Source organism: Neolamprologus brichardi, chromosome 4 (assembly GCF_056152115.1).
Source record: "Neolamprologus brichardi isolate AB-2024 chromosome 4, ASM5615211v1, whole genome shotgun sequence".
Taxonomy (NCBI): Eukaryota; Metazoa; Chordata; class Actinopteri; order Cichliformes; family Cichlidae; genus Neolamprologus; species Neolamprologus brichardi.
The window spans coordinates 10,645,361-10,664,850 of record NC_142107.1 but is presented as its reverse complement, the minus strand read 5'-3'; the positions used below and the strand labels follow the sequence as shown (position 1 = coordinate 10,664,850).

The following is a 19,490-nucleotide window of genomic DNA, read 5'->3' as shown; positions in this document are numbered from 1 at the left end:
CATTACCCTCCTTCCTCCTCCTCACCTCTTTCTCCCTTCCCTCTTTCTTTCTCTCTCTTTTTTTCTTACTCTCTCATCTTTCCTCTGCCTTTCTCTGACAGTGGCTTAAATAGAATGTTAATTTTGACTGGAGGTTTTCAAAGCCAAGACACTTCCTTTTCATCTTGGTGTGCACCGCAAGTTCACCAACACAAAGTCACTCCGCTCTTCAAAAAGGAAGTTGTTTTTTCCTTCCTGTCTATTTCTTTTTAAGTCCCTCTTCTTTCTCACTCTTGCGCTTTCTCTCTCTCTTCTTTGTGTCTTCTGTCTCGTCTCAAAAAACAAAAAAAGAAGACATGAGACTCTGGGAAAAGCGGTCTTTCAAGGTGATTGTTACTGCCTTCCCAAGCCATGGCAAATGCAAAATGCATTTTCCATCTGATACTAGTCTTTTTTTGTAAGCCCAGTGAAATGAAACAAATCAGAACAGCATTTTGTTAAGTGAACGTATTTTGCATTTTGCTTCTGGCAACAGGCTTTTCTCTCTTTGATCGCTTTACTATGTCGCTTGTTTCAAACATAAGCATAGAAATACAGACAACTTCCAAGTTAACTTTGCACTAGGAAAAAAAATGGTTCCCAAGTGCAAGCAGGCCAAGTTATGATCTTATTTAGTCACTGCCACTTCTGTTAAGTTTCTGTCAATCCTGCACACACTTGAGGATCAGTCAAAAACCTGACTTTTCTTGCCCACAGCTAATTGCGGAGCTACAGACGTCTGTATGTGACTCAAAGGAGGAGGCGATACGTCTGCAGACGGCAATGGAGAAGCAGCTAAAAGAGGCCAATGCTCGTTGGGAAGAGGAAAGAAAGACAGTAACCCACCGTGCCGATCAGACCCACAAGGTCAGTGTTGGAAACCACACACTTTAATAATTACATCACTCAGCACTGAGCAACAGGTATTTCTTCACATTCTCTGATCAAAGTATGCAAGGTGGCACATGCCCCTTCTCTACACGTCTCATTATAAGCAACTTTAATCATTTGTGTCCATTTATTAGGTGTGTGGTCCAGCAGTACTCTGTATTATTAAAGCTTTCAGTGGTATACTGCAGTGTTACGACTCTGTCTTGTGACAGTTGTTGGGGTTGGAAGTTTAAATTTGAACACACCAGACATGATGAGTCCCCGTGTTGTATTATAGAGATGAAAGAGCTTGAGAAACACTGCTTTCATGTTACTTAATCGAATGAGCGTTATAATTTTAAAATATTAGAGAGTAGGAAGTGGTTTGCATGAGAATTACCACCTCAATAACCAATGCCAAGGTTCTCAAATAGAAACGAGTGGATTGCCCACTTTGAATTGGGAATGAGTTGAGTTCAAGTGTCTTATAGACTTGCTTAAGATTAGACAGTGAAACAGGAAATTGACAAGCAGATTGGTACAACATCCGCAGTGATACAGACACTTTTACTGTCTGTGGAAAAGAGAGAGCTAAGGTAAAGCCAATCGATATAAAATTCCTCCCCTCACCTGTGGCTAAGGTATGAAGCTCTGGCAAAGGACTGAAAGAATACGGTTTTAGATACAGACAGCAGAAATCATCCTTCTCTAAAGGGTGTCTAGGCCAAGACTTAGAGATATGGTAAGGATCTCAGTCACCCAGAGGTGCTCAGGGTAGTGCCAGTTTTTGTCTGCACTGATAGGAGCCAGTTGAGGTGGTTTGGACATGTGACTCAGATGCCTCCTGAACGCCTTAGATGAGGTGCTTTGGACGTGCTCAACTGGGAGGAGATCCCAGTCCTGACCCAGGGCACACTGGAGAGATTCTGTCTCTTGGCCAGGTTGGGAACAATAACAATAATAATAATAATAATGGATTGCATTTATATAGCGCTTTTCGGGGCCCTCAAAGTGCTGTACAATTCCACTATTCATTCACTCTCACATTCACCCACTGGTGGAGGCAAGCTACAGTTGTAGCCACAGCTGCCCTGGGGCAGAATGACAGAAGCGAGGCAAGTAAGCAGTAGAAAAAATGGAAGGAATTTTATAAAATACATATTTCCTAAAATTACTAAACTATAATTAGTTCATTAACAGACCTGAATTTATAGTCAATATTATTGTTTTCAGTTAGATTTATAGCTGCTATGACACATGTTACACTTTTGTCACAAGTCCTAGAGACAGGTTGTCAGCCTCTGGTTGCTAAGGAAAAATGTGTGTTCCTCAGTTAGTTGGTGGGTCGTTTCTGGAAGTTTGGGCCTCACTGTTCACAGTTTCACTACTGCTTCGACAAGCAGTTTGCAAGTGTTTGCAAACAAGTTGGTGTCTTCAACACAATCAATAGGCAACCAGGCAAGGACGTTCTTGTAGATTTCTTTGAGACCTGTTTCACTTAGTAACAGCAAGCGACCGCTCACCAACCAATCTGGGAATGTTTTCTCCAGCAACAAGTGGTTGCCATTCCCGTTGACTGGCCTCTAGGTCTGTGTAACTGGGGCCCAACTTGACAACTGGCAAGAAAGCTCACAAGAGAAAGTAGCAGCTGCAGTTATGTACTTCTTGTGTAAGCCAGAATGTATTTTTTGATATTTAAAGACAAACTGGCTGAAAACACAGAAAAAGAAGCACTTCACATATGTGTTTTTTATCCTACCACAAATGGCTTGCACTGTATGAGGATGCTTGGCAGGAGAAGCGTTTTGAGTAACCGAACCCTCACAAAAACTTGAACTTACTTTTTATGTCAGTAAATGTAAATACACTATTAACTATGATGGAGGTTACCACCAACAAAAAATACAGGAGCTTCTGTCCAAAGTGCTGGCCACTTTAATAGTTATTCTGATTCAGTAAAAGAACTAGATGTTACAATCCCTGATAATGCATTATTAAGAGAGGATGATAAAGTCCCAGCAGTCACACAGTTCCTCTTCTCAGTGGTCTCTGCAGTGTTTGGTATATCTAAAGTATTTTTACACCAGCAGAGCTGGGGGTACGTCAGTAAACGTCGTGCTCTAAAAAAGCCTCGTCTGGATTTCACTTTTATAGAGTAGACACGGGTCGCTTTTCTTTAGTTAAAGCGCACTGCCTCTTTGTATGCATGTGCTCTGTCATTTTTATGGCTCGCTGCAAACTCCATAGTGACTTTAAGTGGCTTGTGTGCTCTGTGTCTGGCTGAATCTTATAAATCTCTCTGTTTCACCCAACGTCTTAAGTCATAGCCCCTCTTTATCATTTCTGACAATCTCTTTTACTGTTAAACTTTACACTTTGGCTCATTTCTTTTAACATTTTACTCTTTTTTTTCTCTTTTGCTTCTGTAAAAAATGTAATGTTTTATAAAAAAAAGAGAGAGAGTTTACTGGAAAAAAACAAGATACTGTAATAACAGGAATGCTAAAGCAGTAACTTGTCACACTATGGTGTCTACCATTTAAAAAAAAAAAAATATTTATATATATATATATATATATATATATATATATATATATATATATATATATATATATATACATATAGCAGAAGCAGTATTTGTTTTGTTAATCCTTTTCCCTGGTCCATGTGAATTTCTTTTAAGGAATCTGCTTCTTGTATTCCTCTTCTTCCCAGAAGCTGAATGAAGTACAGTTGAAATAGCAGTTGACTGGGTGTGGCTCACTGTAAAAAGACTTGTTGTGTCTGGGATCAGGACATATTTCCAAACACAACCTTGTCTGTTTGTGGCTGGAGCTGTCTCATATAGTAAAGAGGCAGGTCCGTGAGCCTCTCTTCAGAGCTCTTCTCCTTCCAGGCCCTGGAATCCCAGGCGCTCCTCGCTCAAACGTGCACAAAAGCAACCTGTTTTCTCTTAAATTACTAGTCCGGCCCCCACACTCAATTATTGTGTTGTCATTTTTATCCATATGTGATTAACGGTAAAGGCTCGCTGTAGTCCTTTGAGTCCAGATACATCAGCAAAGCCCTGTTTAGTTTCTGTCTGGACTGATATATCTTTACTTCCCTTACACTCATTCTTAAAATGATACAATAAAACTTCAGGAAGTTTTTTTTTAATGTGACAGCATTAAGAAGTACAGTAGAAACTGACCTAACGACTCAACATTCACTGACACTCAACATTTATTCAAATGAATTTGATACCGTCTTGAGTCTTGCTTACTGAAAGTTTTCATAACCAATGTTTCCACTGATCCTGTTTTACAAACAGGTGACACAAAATCTCTGAGCACCTGAATGAGCGACTTCTTACTGCTGGATTATTTATTAAATTACTAGTGCTGTCAGCATTAATCTTGTCAAAATGACGTTAACACCATAACCGCATTAACACGGCAAATCTCCGTTAGCGAGGGACTGGACGGCGCTAACGCTTTAACGAGCTTTAACGCGTTGACGCCATGCAGCCCCGTTTGGGCCATTAAAAATGTCATTATCAGACAAATTCCAATTATACTTTACACAGATCACAAATGGAAATATCAGGGCTTTATGTATTAAAATGTCTAATTAGTAACATCAGTTATTGAAATATAATTGCAGGTGTTATTCATAACTTTATACAATCTCAGCCGTGTACTAGATTAGTTAGGACTTAATGATAAAACAGCAAAGAGACCCGTGGAAGTGCCTAATATCAGCAGTAATGATAATAATATTAAAATGTCATCCAGTGTATTAAGTGCTGACTCCAAAGAACATCACTGGCATCGCCATACAACTCCAAATTAGCAAGCGTTACACGGGTTTACGTCCCTGGAATTTTTAACTGCAACATTTGAATGAAAAAGAAACTTTCAAATCACATTCAGGGAAAGTTCATCATTCACTGTGCTGGGTGACAGTGTCTGTGAATCATGCTTTCGACCCTACAACAAGTTCAGTACCACTACCAATGTTTCATGTCATCATGGGGCAAGTGTAAGGACATATGGCGAGAATTGGCAGGAAATGAGACGTGCAGGAAAATGTTTTAGCTGTTAAGGCCTGTGCGAAATTGGTAAAGTGCTGACATTCAAAAAGTGACTTTCAGCTCCTCCCCTGCCACAAGGGGTCACCACAACAGGTAGCTCCACATGCTTGCTTTGGTAGACTATTGCGCCGGATGGCCTTCTTTGCAACCCCAAAGGGGATTGATAAAGCACTGGCATTAGCAAAACAAAAAATATGACGTCAGTAGAGGTCTGCTGCTAGCATATTATCAGCTACCGTACAGTTAACTCTGTTCATTAAAGCCTTATAGTATACTCTTGCACACAGGCACAGGGACACCCAAGTAGTACTTCCCGTTATGCTTCCTCTGAAAGGCACATGGACAGTTACTGCATTGTAACTTAGTCTCTGTGGACGAGTCCTCTCCATCACAAAGAGTTTTTATCAACATGGACTCTTCTGCTCATCGTCTAATGATGAAATTTCCATCATTCAGACCCTAGCAGACTTGCGGATGCAGACGCATATCAAAACCTTCAAGTATTCAGTGAGTCTCAGTAAGTCAGCACCACTCCTATAAGTCAAACAGACTCAGATCTGGCTTGCATCATAAAGACATTCACTTCTGGCAGAGATAAATCAGGAAACACTGCAAAAATTGAGGGCTGGTTGTTCTGCTGTGAGGGTAATCAAAGGTGTTTGATTTAAAAAAAAATATTTGCGACATTGGATACATTTCCACATTGTTCGCTCAGTGTCTAAATTAAACATCAGAACTGTAGAAGCATTCTTATGTGATTCAATTACTGGCCAAACGCTCACATACATGGTGACATGTTGATTAAGGAATTGGTTACTGTCTGTGTCGCACTGTAGCATGCAACACTTGTAGATCACATCGCGCTTTTGTTGTAATCTAAGTGCAACACGACACAGTAACACGCACGTGCCGACTTCCCCGTTGTGTGCTGTTTTACAAGACACAGGCCTTAGCATCTCTGTTTGGAGGAGACGGCCGCTTTCTGTTTCCATTATCTGTACGCTCATTATTATGATCCCCCTGTATTAACCACCTGCTAACGAGGCTCTAATTAATGGTTGAATTGCTTATTAAAGGCCAGACGTGAGGGGGAGAAGTGAATGGGGGAGAGGAAAGTAAGATTAGACAAACATCAAATAAACTGAGAGAAAGTAAAGACGAAAAACAAAGATTTGTTGTGATCTTGAAAGAGAAGGTTGAGATCCCATACAGTGAAGGAGAAGAAAGGGAAACGACGGAGGACGTGCGAGGATTGAGACGAAAGGAGGAAAGAGCAGGGGAGAAAAAAAAGAAAGAGATGGTGGAGAGCTGTCAGTGGGCCATTGGAGGGAGTGTGTCGCCTGCTGACATTGTTTCCACGCTGCTCACTTCAAAGGGCTCGGATTATGAAGAGAGCGAGGGGCTTCAGACAATGGGAGGGGAAGAAAATAACATCAAAGTTAGCCGTGCATTTGAATTGGGATAATCCCAAAACAGTTGTTCTGAATGCATGCTGCACCAGATCAGATGTCCCTTTTTCTTTTTTCTTTTCCTCGCCAGCCCCATTCTGCCGTTTCTAGCCTGAATTTAGCTCCCTCTGTGGCTCTACTGTACTTGGACTTCTTAAATGTGGGTGTTAACTACAGAGACCTTTGTATCTCATAAACCCTTTTTTTAGAACAGCGGCAGTACAGTTAAGTATGCTCATTATCTTCCTTTTTTCGTACACATGACGTTTAGGTGGAGTAGTGTATCCGTGCGGTGTGCGCGTGGGAGCGTGCGTACGTACATAGGGCGAGCTTTAGTGTCTGTCTGCTTGCCATGTTGTTGCAGACGGGGGCCCTTAGCTTTGCTTTCCCAGGCACATTTTTGCTTGAGTCGCAAATAGGTTAAATGTTGAAGTGTGTGTTGCAAACAGTTGCAGACGGTGCCCTGGTCCAGGATAATGAGCAGACTCAGCCTCTAAATCTGCTGAACTGAACCTACTTTTAGCTCGTTGTTTTATTTAATATTTTTCTTTTTTGGCTCAAACTCAATTTTTGCAAAATATGCAAATCAAATGAGCAGAATAAACAGAAGCGCATTCATTAGAAAGCTCGAGTGTCATAAATGGTACCTTCACCTTTCTCCCTAATGTCATTTTTTATGAGTAATAACCCATATACAGTGTAGTCATATTAAAGTGTGGTAAATAACTCTAGACTGAAATTTAAGGAGGGAGTTTGGCACTGTGAAGCCCCATGTGGAAGCCTTCTGCTCGGTATATTGGCCTTTGAACACCGTACACCCATACAGTGGCATCCTACTAATCGCGATGTCGGCCCACCATAAAACATGCCAGATTTTATAGTTCTTTTTTTAACGCTAATCTGCAAAATTAACTATTAAGACTAATATGGAGACTATTTATTTATATATCAATTAATTCATGAGTCATTTTCCCAAAGACTCCTGTATAATTGGACTTCTTTTGCAACCATTGGAGTCGCCCGCTTATGGCCAAAAGGAGAAATACAGATTTATGTTGTTGACTTTACTTTTCAAGCCAGAAGCCATCTATTATATACAGTCTATGGTGGTGACTCACCATTCCTAATCCAGTTAATTTTAGAGTGCCAATTATCTCATAACAGTTGGCAAGTCTCTTTGAGTGCACTGGAACCTGGCTGGTGTCAAAGGACTGTGCAAGGTGAAAGCGATACAATGCTCTCTGTTTGTTTTCATGCGTCCTGTCTATTTATAGCAGTTAAAGGTGATATTGGCCACTGGACCACCGTGACACATAGCTAGTGGTTTGTTTAGAGGATTATTCACTTCCTGATGTCAACCGCTTCGCTTCTTGTGGTTTTGTTATTAAGCGTCTGCATATTTGTGTGGAGTTTTCCGTTTCTGATGCATAGCGATTAGAGGTAAATGTGTTTAATAGTGAGTTTATCTGGATTATTTGACCACATAATGTGTGTCTATGTGGCCGTGTTTGCAGGTAATGTCTTTTCTTTTCTTTTCTTTTTGGCCTGTGTGTTCATGTGTGTGTCAGACCGTATTTATGAGTGTGCATGTACACTTGCCTGAAATGTGCAGCTGCCAAATCTGACAGAACTGAAGCCCACATTAGCTTGCCAAGAAAAAAGGTACAAAGACACACACACACATTCACACACATACACACGGCTTGTCTATGCCCTCTCTCAGAGCCTATCTTCCCAACTCTGTATCTTTCGAACTCTTTCTGTCTCAAACTCTGTCTCTACACACACACACATACACAAGCACACATGCTCACCTCGCCCTGCCAAAAGGGAGAGGTGGCTGGTGAATAAACAATGGCACTCCGCCCATAGTGTCACCCGCCTGGGCTTTGATCAGCACTGCTGTTCCTGCTCCCCACAGCAGTGCTTCCTGTCTTTCTGCCTGCCGAATGTTGCCGCGCACGTCCCCCGAAACGCACGCACGCACACACACACACACACACCTCTGTAACTTAGTGTTCGTGGACCTACATACACTCTCTTTCTCCCATTTTCTTCTCACTAAGTCTTTATCTGTGTCTTTCCCTCCCTCAAACTCTCCCACAAACACAGCTTTGAGTTAGTGCCCTTGTCTCTACAGTACATCTTCCAATAGTATTGCATTCTCTAACATACACCCACATATATTCAGTGTTTTCAGACACACACACACACACTGAAGACAGGGATACACACCTTTGATCCAGGCTCCTCCAGCAGTAGCTTCTAGTGCGAGTCAAAGAGAAGGTCCTGTTGTAGTGTCCTCTGGGTGAAGTGACAGGAGACACATTACATAATGCAACAGTGACCATTGTCTCACAGTGTTTGAGGATGAGAGTGAATATGTGAGGTGCACTGTTCTTTGTGCATTAGACAGTGTGTTTCTTGGTTAAATTTGCAGTAGATGTAGTCCATGTGATCTAGACGCTGTTTTTTTTTGTGCATGCATAATAATGAGGGATCCTGTGCATGCACACACGCACACACAGCCATACAAACATGCACACATTAAGGAGGCTAGTTGTAGCAGCTGCAGTTTGTCTGTAGTTCTGTAGTTATATATGCATTAGTTTCTGAGGGGGTTGAAAGGATGACTTTGCCTGTGGGAAGGAATGGCAGCAGTGGATCAAGAACAGGTGCGCTGGATACTCTCTGTAGCAGAGGCAAAGAGTTACTTCAGTAGTTGTGTGTGTGTGTACGCGAGTGTCCATTTGTCTCCCGTGTTTCTGTGTCCGTCCACGTCCTTCAACACATCCGAGTTCTTTGTGTCAACCTTGAACTGCACATTTGTTTGTTAACCATCTGAACCATCATTTTCCTCTCTTTCTTCTTCTTCTCTTTCCTCTGTGTGTGTATGTGTGTGGGCGTGAATACAGTTTTCATTTGTGTTGTGTGTTTGGTATCTGAAATGGTTGATGTTACTTGCTGAAAATAAACTAAACTGCTCTTTACTTTTAGATTTTTTTAGATATTGGTCCAGTTAGCCAAAATATATGTAACTATTTATGCTAACCACAGATTGAGTTAACTCAGAAAATGTTGTGTGATTTGTAGAATTATCTGAACTTGTGGTTTAAAGATGTGAGACTCATACCCCTCTTTGGTATGACACAGCAATGAGTCTGTAGTTATCCATTATCAGCCCTCAACTTGGTCCACGGCGTTCCTCTCAGCCACCGTTGGACCCTGGTCAGATACTGGCTGGCTTTGGTAGGGATGTTTACATGTCTTTTGACCAACTGGCAATACAGAGACGAGAGAATGGTGAGCGCAGAGTGCCACTTCCTGTTCTCTTGCTTCAAAGTCTGTGTTTTTGTTTTTACGTGGGTTTTTTTGGTTAGATGCTTGAAATAAGATCTGTGGTTAACGTGTTTTAGATATTTTCCAGTTTCATTCTGCAACATAAAAAAACCTCAGTCAATAATCCGCCTGTAAATGTTGAAGAAGCACCAGCAAGTGGCTAAATGAGACTAGAGTAGAGACTGAAAGGGGTGGCTGTAGCTCAGGTGGTAGAGCAGGTCATCTACTGATCGGAAGGTTGGTGGTTCGATTCCTGGCTTCCCCTAGTCTGCATGCCAAATATCCTTGGGCAAGATACTAACCCCAAATTGCTCTCCGATGCATCCATCGGAGTATGAATGTGTGTGAATGTTATCTAGAAAGCACCTAGAGAAATGTGCTTGTGCGAATGGGTGTGAATGGGTGAATGCACAAGTTGTGTAAAGCGCTTTGAGTGCTCAGAAGAGTAGAAAAGCGCTATATAAGAACCAGTCCATTTAGTGATGATGACACTGTGACACTGAGAGAGCTAAGAGAGGCATTCAGTAACCTTTCTGTTTCGGTGGCTTTTTGTTTTGAGGCACTTTTATTTAAATCTGTGGTTTCCTCCAACGACTTTCTCACTTCCTGGGCGTGTTTGTTAGCATCACTAATTAAAGTATATTTCTTAATATAGGAGCAAACACACTGGGGCACTTCTTGTACCCCACCGATGGCTGTTGTTCTCTTAATTCTTAACTCCGTGCTGTCAAGTAAGCCCACATTCCAACTTCCAGCTAATTCCGGTTTGTCCTTTATGTCAGCATCAGCATTAGCCAGAAAGTTATAGTCTTGGATCTGTATACACACTGTATTTATAGCACGTGTGAAAGCGAAGGTTGCTCTCCCTCTTTTTTTCTTTCCCACTCTTTCCTGTATGCATTTGTGTGCGTGCGTGCTTGCTCCACACGTGTGCATTGTGTCGGCTGATTGATGAGTTTTCCGGCCGTGGGGCCGATTCCCAGCAGCGTTTGATCCACATATCAGAGGAGGTGGAAGTAGAAGAAAGATAACATTCCAGGATGCTATAAAAGAACGTGGGAAGTAGAGTAGCTCATAGAGAGCATATTTGCAGACAACAAATGGAAATTACTCACCAAACCACAAACCTTATGCAATGTACAAAGAAACCAAGAGCTCTTTTGCGCTTTGGCTTGGGCTCCTCAGTTTGAAGGATACCATAGAACTTGGCTGAGGTCACAGATTGCATAATATCACTTAATAAGACCTACAAGAGTTAGCGATATAGTTCAGAAAACCACTAAAATTGTCAGTAAGTTCAGTGCAAGATATTTTTTGGCATTCGCAGAATGGTGATTTACTATTTTAATAGCCACAACATTATTTATTGTTGTAACCACTTATTTTTATTTTAATGTAAATTACAGTGCTGTACAGTGGTTAGCCATCAGCAGGACACCAGATTGATTCTGTGCAGTGAAACGATATTAAATAGATGTGCATCACATAATCTTGCCCCCTTTTGTTTGTAGCAACTTCTTTTTTTAAATCCTGGTAAGAATCTGAGGATTTACTCTGAAATCAAAAGAGCACCTATGTTTCATAAGACGTTGTCAAGAGTTTTTAGGATGCACTTCATATGCGTCCTTTTCGATAAGCAGAACAAATGCACGAATGCCCACACACAAACGCGCGCACACACAGCAGGCATATGGTGTATGTTTTATAGTCGTTTCCTATTCTCTTTCTACCGCAGCTCACAGCAGCTGAAAGAGACGGGAAGACCGAGAACAGCGCGTTCCCCCCAGTGGGCATAGCTCGGTTGCAACATGTCTTCATTAACGTGGCAATTGTCTTACTATTTTCATCAGTACCAGAAAAGACGGGCAAGATAACCGTTCGATATACCGCTCAGGAGTTGCTCCACAACTGCTGCCATCACGCTATCTTCCCGCTTTACTTCTAAATCAACTCTGGGAAGAAGAACTGAAAAGCATTAAAGCACTGAAAGCAAGTCAATTCACACCAATATCGGTGTTATCGTTCAGTGGGGCTGTCCTGGTCCACTTGCTAAACCACTTTTCTTTTTCTTTTTTTTTTTATTCCTACACACAGACAAGACAGACCAACAGCAAAGCAAAAGCAAAAGTTTCTCTTCTCTTAACACCTCAGGAGGGAGACCTCTCTCCTCCTCCTACAGCTTCTCTCTTACACTCACTTTTTTACCTTTCCCACAATCCTTTGATAAAAGTGCAGATAAAAGAAAGTCTGTGCTCATCTCTCTGGCCATCCATCTCTCCTTGAGGTTAGCACCTCCTTTATTATTTACTATTAGATCAGTAGCCATGCACACACACACCGCCTTGTTCTACTAAAGCTGGTGTGTGTGTGTGTGGGCGCAATCCACAAACTGTGTCTCTGCTTATGTATGTCTGTGTGCTTTGTGCGCCTTGTGTATGTATCTGTTCTTACCCTTGTCTGTGTGTGTGTGTGTGTGTGTGTGTGTGTGTGTGTGTGTGTGTGTGTGTGTGTGTGTGTGTGTGTGTGTGTGTGTGTGTCCTTGGCTGGAGGCGGTGCAGTGTGAGGTTTTTGCTGCTGTCTGAAGTCGTCCAGCCTCAGTGTCATTAGAGGATCTCTTTAATCCAGACTTTGGGAGAAACTTCTGACAGCACGCTGCAAATAGAAGGCCCCGCCGCACATGAAGAGCAGCTCAGCTCCTAACAAAACACCAAGTTTAAAGAGGCCCCTGGCCTTTTTTCCTCCTCCCACTATTCCTCCCTTCTTTCTTCTTTGCTTTTCTTTTTTTTTTCTCCTTGCCCTCTGTTGCTTTTACTTCACCCTGGGGAAACATGCTCGCCTTATCTGCGCAGGAGGACCACCCAGGAAAGATGACTCAGGCATCGTTGTGCCTGTGTGACGCCGCGTGTATGTTTGTGTGCGCACGACGCAGTAACTGCGCACTCATTTGACTGCAGAGTGTAGCGCTCACATTTTTAGAACTTTTGCTGTTAATATTAATGCATGCCTACACCTGTATGGATCGCTCTGAGCGGTGTGTTTGTTGGTGCTTGTGTGCGCGTGTGCCTCGCTAATCCTTTGAGCCAAAGTTTGGAATGAAAGGCAGAGGCACTTTGCTGATGGAGAGGTGAGAGAGACCTCTAAGCCCCCAACCGATGTACCGTGCGCCAGAAGTAGAACCGCTGCCCCTATCTCTTCACTCCGGCCACGTGGGTTTTTTTTCTCCTTCATGTCCCTCCTCCTCTTCGGTATCTTGCTGTTTCTCATTTTTCACCTTTCTGAACTTTCTCTCCTCTTGCACTCTTCTGGATGTGGTCACATTTCTCTTGCTGTCTTCTCAAGCTAATCCTTTGCAATTTGCTTTTCTCACTTTCTTTTTTACACCTTTCACTTTCAGGCTTCCTTCGTTCATATCCCCTCCCAACATCTCTTCCTAAGGAAATCAGACCCCCCTCCTCCTCCTCCTCCTCCCTTACACCCCCATCCTCTCTTCCTGCCCTGTTTTCAATGATCCCAGTCTGCATGACTGATACAGACCATATCACCCTCAGCATCTGGAGACGTTTTTGCTGAATATTATACACATGGTCATTCATGTACTTACACACTCAGTACTAAAGAAAAGAACTGTGTGCGTATGTTGACTACTTGTGTGTATCTGCAGTACATGTTATATGTACAGCACAGAGTTACAACAGTGGAAGTTAGACTGAGAAAATGAAGAATCAATAATGAAACACCAGTTGGAGGTTTTGTGTCTGAACAAGTGCCCTCATTGATTAAAGTCAAGGTCAGACAGACCATGCACATCAGCTTCAGCACAGTATCTGTTGCTAATTCGCTTAATATGAGCATTGTGTCTGACGGCATTAATGACTGAGTATCTGCAGATCTTTCTGACTCACAAAGCTGTACTGTTCATCTGCAGAAACATCCCATATGATTCTATTAATGAAGGAACCAGGGTTGAACTTTTGCACTTAGATTTGCTTTGAGTACATCAAACGTAGAACCCACAAGAAAGAGAAAAACGCGTCACCAGTGAGGTCAGCCTCACTTCCCAGAAGATGAGGTCGAGAAATGTTGTGTCACATTGCGGGGAATCACTAGTGGGACAGGAAGAGATGGGTGGGGTGTGATCTGTTAAGGACGCTTATCTATATTGTCTGCCACGGTGCTGTTTTAAGAATAGTTGTAGGTGACATTAGGGTCACAGTGGGTAGGTTTTACAAGATGATAGCAGACGTTTGCAGCTTAATCATAGACTGTATATAAGACATAGATGTAGCCAACTTGATGTAAGCCACTAGTTTTTGGTCTCTGTAGTTTGAAGCCTTCGTGTTTGCATTTTGATGGCAGCTATGCTGCTTTCTTTGCAGCCAGAAATTATAATTTTTAAAAGAAACAGTGCTGCTGTTACCGAGCCTGGTTAGTAAGACGCGGTTAGGTCCATATATATTTGGTAAAAGACAACTTTTTACCTCAATAAATTTTAAATTAAACAACTCAGATGCAGTGCAGACTTTCAGCTTTAATTCAGTGGCCTGAACAAAAAGATTGCATAAAAATCTGAGGGACTAAAGCATTTTTTAACATCGCTTCATTTCAGGGGCTCAAAAGTAATTGGACAGATTAAATACAGGAAAATAAAATGTTCATTTCTAATACTTGGTTAATACTCTATCCAAAGAACGTTTTTCCAGAACTGTGCTGGCTTTTTTAGATGTTGGGGTTTTGTTTGTTTTTTTAGCCAAGTTCAATCTAGCCTTTCTATTCTTGGCACTTATGAGTGGCTTGCACCCTGCAGTGAACCCTCTGTATTTACCTTCATGCAGTCTTCTCTTTATAGTAGACTTGGATATTGATACGCCTACCTCCTGAGTTGTGTTGTTCACTTGGTGGGCTGTTGTGAAGGGGTTTCTCATGACCATAAAAATTATTCTCAATATCACTTCTTGGGAGTGTTTGTTAACATCACTAATAAAAGTGTATTTCTTAACATTGGGGCAAACACACTGGGGCATCCACCACTGTTGTCTTCTGTGGACCTCCAGGTGTTTTTGCGATGCTGAGTTCACCAATGCTTTCTTTCTTCCTCAGGATGTAATCTACATGCACTGTAGATTTTTCCACTTCTGATATTGTAGTAATATCTCAGATGGGTTTTTTCCGTTTTCACAGCTTTAGGATGGCTTTGTTTTTTGTTTTGGAGAGCTCCGTTGACCACATGTTGTCTGTTCACATCAAAATCTTCCAAATGCAAGCACCACACCTGAAATCAACTCCAGGCCTTTTAGCTGCTTAATTAATAATGACATAACAAAGGAATTGGCCACACCTGCCCATGAAAATAGCCTTTGAGTCAAATGTCCAATTACTTTTCCCTTTAAAAAGAGAGCGACACATGTTAAAGAGCTGGAACTCCTAAACCCTTCATCTAATTTGAAAGATGGGAGTCTACTCATTATATAACTATATTTGGAATATTTTTCAGTAAATGGGTATAAAAAAACAAAACTTGTGTCAGTGTCCAGATATGTACTTCACACAGAAGTACCTTGTGAACACTTTGTGTTACTGTGGGACACCGGATATGCCTGTAAATCTCGTCGTCTCTCTTTTCTAAAACTGTTAGAAGTTTGTCTCCAGCACAAACAGAAACGAAGGTACAGTCACTAAAAGAGCACTTGTTAAATGGGCCCCCTGTTGGGATGATGGTTAAAAAAAGAAATAACAGGGTGGGGGGTGGTAGAGTTACTACGAGTTTACAACATTATAAAATGAAGGTATGTAGGATATAAACCTTGTTTTTAAAAAGAAACACATTTTATTTGTGATATCACGGAAGAGAAGTGCTTTACCCACAATCCAAAATTGAAATGGTCACTGTTACCATGGGAAAGTATTTTTTAAGATTTTTTTTTTCTACACTCTCCCAAATGTTTAATTCGTCTCAAGAGACCATCACCACAATAAGCTGTGCATCTCTCTCTGCCCCTCTCCTCCAAACCCACTCCCACCCAAAAATAAATACTAGTCCTTGCATGTCTTCTCTACACTACCACTACAGCTACTTAAAGCTCTTGTAATTCATGTCAACTCCACTGAAAATGCTTTTCTTAGTGTCACTGAGACTTTGATTCGTCAGTAAACAAAATGAAATGATGAAATCAAAGGCAAAGGCTTTCACAGAATGGAGATGTAGGCTACAGTGGGGTCGTGACTAGTTAAGAAATACCCTGATTAATAGGATAAGCATGCTGGAAATGGGCCGCCTTTCATGTTGAAGAGCTGAAACTGACCTCGGCGTGCTCTAGAGTCATGTTGGCCGATTAATGTGTGCTGAGGGGGGAAAATCCAGAAGCCTAAATGAAGCCTAAATCAGTGCAGTTGAGGTTAGTTCACACTGTGTTTTAAATTAGTGAAAGAAAATGGTCATATATGAGATAAAATTGCCAAGAGGATCAGACACTGTGAAATCTGAGTGTATTCAGTATAAAAATCTAACTAACAAATCCGAGTCTGTGTTTCTTTCTTCCTTTTTTCTTTGTGGTGTAGTTTTCAGAGAAGCTCTACCTAAAAGTTCACCCCGGCCCTAAAGCCTTGCGGTCTGCGCGTGATTTATGTCAGTGGACTGAATCGTAGATCAGGCGGTCATGCCTATCACCTGGACTGCGTTTCCCTCGGCTCGGAGAATCAGCAAGTCAACACCTGGCCTGCTCACTCAACTCCAGTGGGGGGGAGACACTGTGGATATTGATGTTAGCCAGTGCTACACTCACACTTCTTGGAGGTGTGTGTGCATGCAAGTGTAAATGCACGCCCGTGCTTTCATCTTAAGATATTTGTGTGTGTGTGTGTGTGTGTGTGTGTGTGTGTGTGTGTGCACGCACACTTGCACGTGTGTACATATCAGTCCCTGCTTTCCATGCAGGCTAATCGAAGATGAAGTGTCCACATGTGCACTCGGAACATCTGGTTCTGGGTCGTACGCAGGAACTGTGCCTTGCTATCACTTACGGGCAGAAAGGGGGGAAAACTACTTTGTGCGTTTCTTTTTTTTTTTTTTTTTTTTTTTTTTTTTATTCTTCTTTCTTGCCTGAGTCTTAGAAAGCAAAATAGATTGAATTCTTTATTGGTACCTTGTGGAGAAATTTGATCGGCACAGGTACTGGAATACATGCGAGAGGGCTCGTTATCCACTAAATGATACAGTGTATGTTTCTTAGTACTGCCAAGGAAAGGAATAAGAACTGCAGCTTTATAAAAGACTAGAAAGTTTGTTTGTTTCCATACTGGGGAAGTCTTTCTTTATGCCCTTGTCTAAAAATCAGTTTGGGGTTAATGAGGGCAGCTTCATAGTAATTACTGAGATTGCTTTGTTAATAGCCTTTTACCTCCCAAAAAGTAATCACAAGCTGTATCTCTCTTCATTGTCCTTCTGTCTATGTTTGTGTACTCCATATTCCTATTAGTTTTCTCCATCTACTTGTTTTTTTAGCTCTGGTCTTGAGTCTGGTGTAGCCTCTTATTGAGATAAAGCGTGCATCTGTTTGCAATCTCAAATGTAACTGCAGATTAATGTCTATCAATTTGTGCCACGTAACACTTAACGCCACACCGAATTCGAAATGTTTTTCTCTCTGCGTCAGTCAGCTGACTGACTGTCTCTCCCTTCCCTCAGGCTCTGCAGGAAAAGGTGGAAAGTCTACAGAGACAGCTGCACTTGGCAGAGAAGAATCTGCTAAGCAAAGAGCTGGAGACTGAAGAGAAGGTGACGAGTTTCTCTTTTTCTCTCCATATCTCACCATCTCTTTCAAATGCTTATGAGAAATGTACGAATGAGGCAAGACCGCCTTACCCAAACTGATTCTCTCGCCAACAGTATTGCTACATCGCTCTCGCTGCCCAGCATTACCTTTTTTAAACCTTTTTCATCAGAATTCCTTTTGGTTCGTGCAAGCACACAAGGCCTCATCTTTGGCCCCTCGTCGTCTTATGTCACCAGTCCCTCCCTCCAAATTTACCAACCTTACTTGATCCTCCAGGGGGCCACAAAAGGCAAACAAAATAGATTTCCCCCCTTCCTTTCCTGCCCTCCCCTCATCACTCTGCCATCTCTCGTTCTCCTGTTCACAACCAGAGATATGCCCCCTCACACATTTCCCAAATTCCTTGAGATCTGGCTTCAAGAGCCAGCGCCTAGGGCCAGGAATGCCACCGCTGCCTGCGTTCAAAAGGGAAGCCTCTGTGTGCACACATGCCGACAAACACACACCCGCAGCTCTCTAGAGCGCCCTGTAATCAGGCTCTGTTTTGACCTTGACACACACAGAGAAGAAAGCACTAATGACTACACTCACACAGGAGGTTGTTCTTTTGTACTGTGGTATGTACACCAAAGGCATTCGCTCTCCTGCGTCCCCCTCTGATCCACCCACTGACCCTTGTACACACTTCACACACCCATTGCGCACCTCAGTGTCCAGCCTTCGTAAATTTTCAGGAAGAGTCCAGAGGTTTTTAGGAGCCATTGATCACTGTGCCAGTCCCAGAAGCAGGGTCATATGGTTTCCTATGACTTAGGAGCAGCTGAATCAGGAATCTACCTGCTCCCATGTCAGATGAGGGGTTGGGTTGAAATTTCTGAGTGTTTTCAGCATTAATAAGTATCTCTGTATATCATAAAGTATACTTAAAGTGAGTGTATGATTCCTCATTTGTTTTAGGGATCCTCAGTGTACACCCTCACTGTGTGAAGTGTGCATCTTGTAGCTCTAAGGCCGCCCTCTCTTTACACCAACTTTCTTCTGACTGGCTGGGGCTGCTGCGCTTGAGATGACCATATTAAGTACACCCACTGTTGCTGACATCACACAGATGCAGACTTGAAAAAAGCTGTCTGAAACCAAGTGTTTATAAAACAGTCTGAATTTAGTCCATTGTAACAGTTGTATCACAGAAATTAATGGGACACAAACTAGTTCCCCTTAAAGGTACAGCTGTTGTATTGCAATTTCCACAGTGTTCTCCTCTTTTGCAAAGCTTCATCACAGTTTTATTAGTCTTGCTAAATTTTTGATTGCGGTGCCACTAACATGAATTATGATGCTGATTCCAAAAATGCTGCCTTCTGAAGCAAAAACAGCAACACTGCGACTGAAGCAAAGAACGGGTAAACACGACTAAAAATCTGTTTAGCATTTGGTTCCAATTTTAGGTGCTTGACAGTTCTTTTTTTCACAGCCACTAACACATTTCGCTAATCCAGTACAGATTGTTTTGCTGTAGCAAAGTTGGCAGCGCAGAGATCAACAGGAAGTGAGCCATCGTAGAAATAAAGTAATGTGTGCATGTGCCAGAAGAGCTAAGAACCCATTACAGGGTACACATTGCAGGGCAGCTGAGATAGGATCTGGAATGATGGGGTTTGAAGGTTTTTAATAAGGTACAGCAGCTAATGTTTCAGCACAGAGTATGACTTCATCAGAGGGAGAAGAGGAGGCTTTGGCAGTGTGGATGTTCAGAGTGCCTGCACCCAGCTAATAAGTGTCTCTCATAGCATGAACAGGTTTTACGTGTGTCTAGCCAATACCTTATTCCGAAAGAATGTATTATTATACATCCTGGGTTTGTGAGACATGTCTATCCACTGCTCTTTTTATGCTTGAATAATCACTCATGAAAGTTGTACGTTTCTTTTATCTTATCCACCAAAGTTTTGCTGCTTTTAGCGAAACCTG

General features: G+C 42.0%; 1 protein-coding gene across 8 annotated transcripts in view; it reads left to right on the top strand.

Moving 5' to 3' along the window:
* Window positions 1-19,490, top strand: part of cep112 (centrosomal protein 112) — a 120,340-nt gene that overhangs the window by 90,689 nt on the left and 10,161 nt on the right. For all 8 annotated transcript variants that reach the window (XM_006791481.3, XM_006791480.3, XM_035907924.2 and 5 more), the window contains 2 exons: window positions 736-885; window positions 17,432-17,521. In XM_006791481.3, the coding sequence (XP_006791544.2) occupies window positions 736-885; window positions 17,432-17,521 (240 nt within the window). The remainder of the gene's footprint in view (window positions 1-735; window positions 886-17,431; window positions 17,522-19,490) is intronic.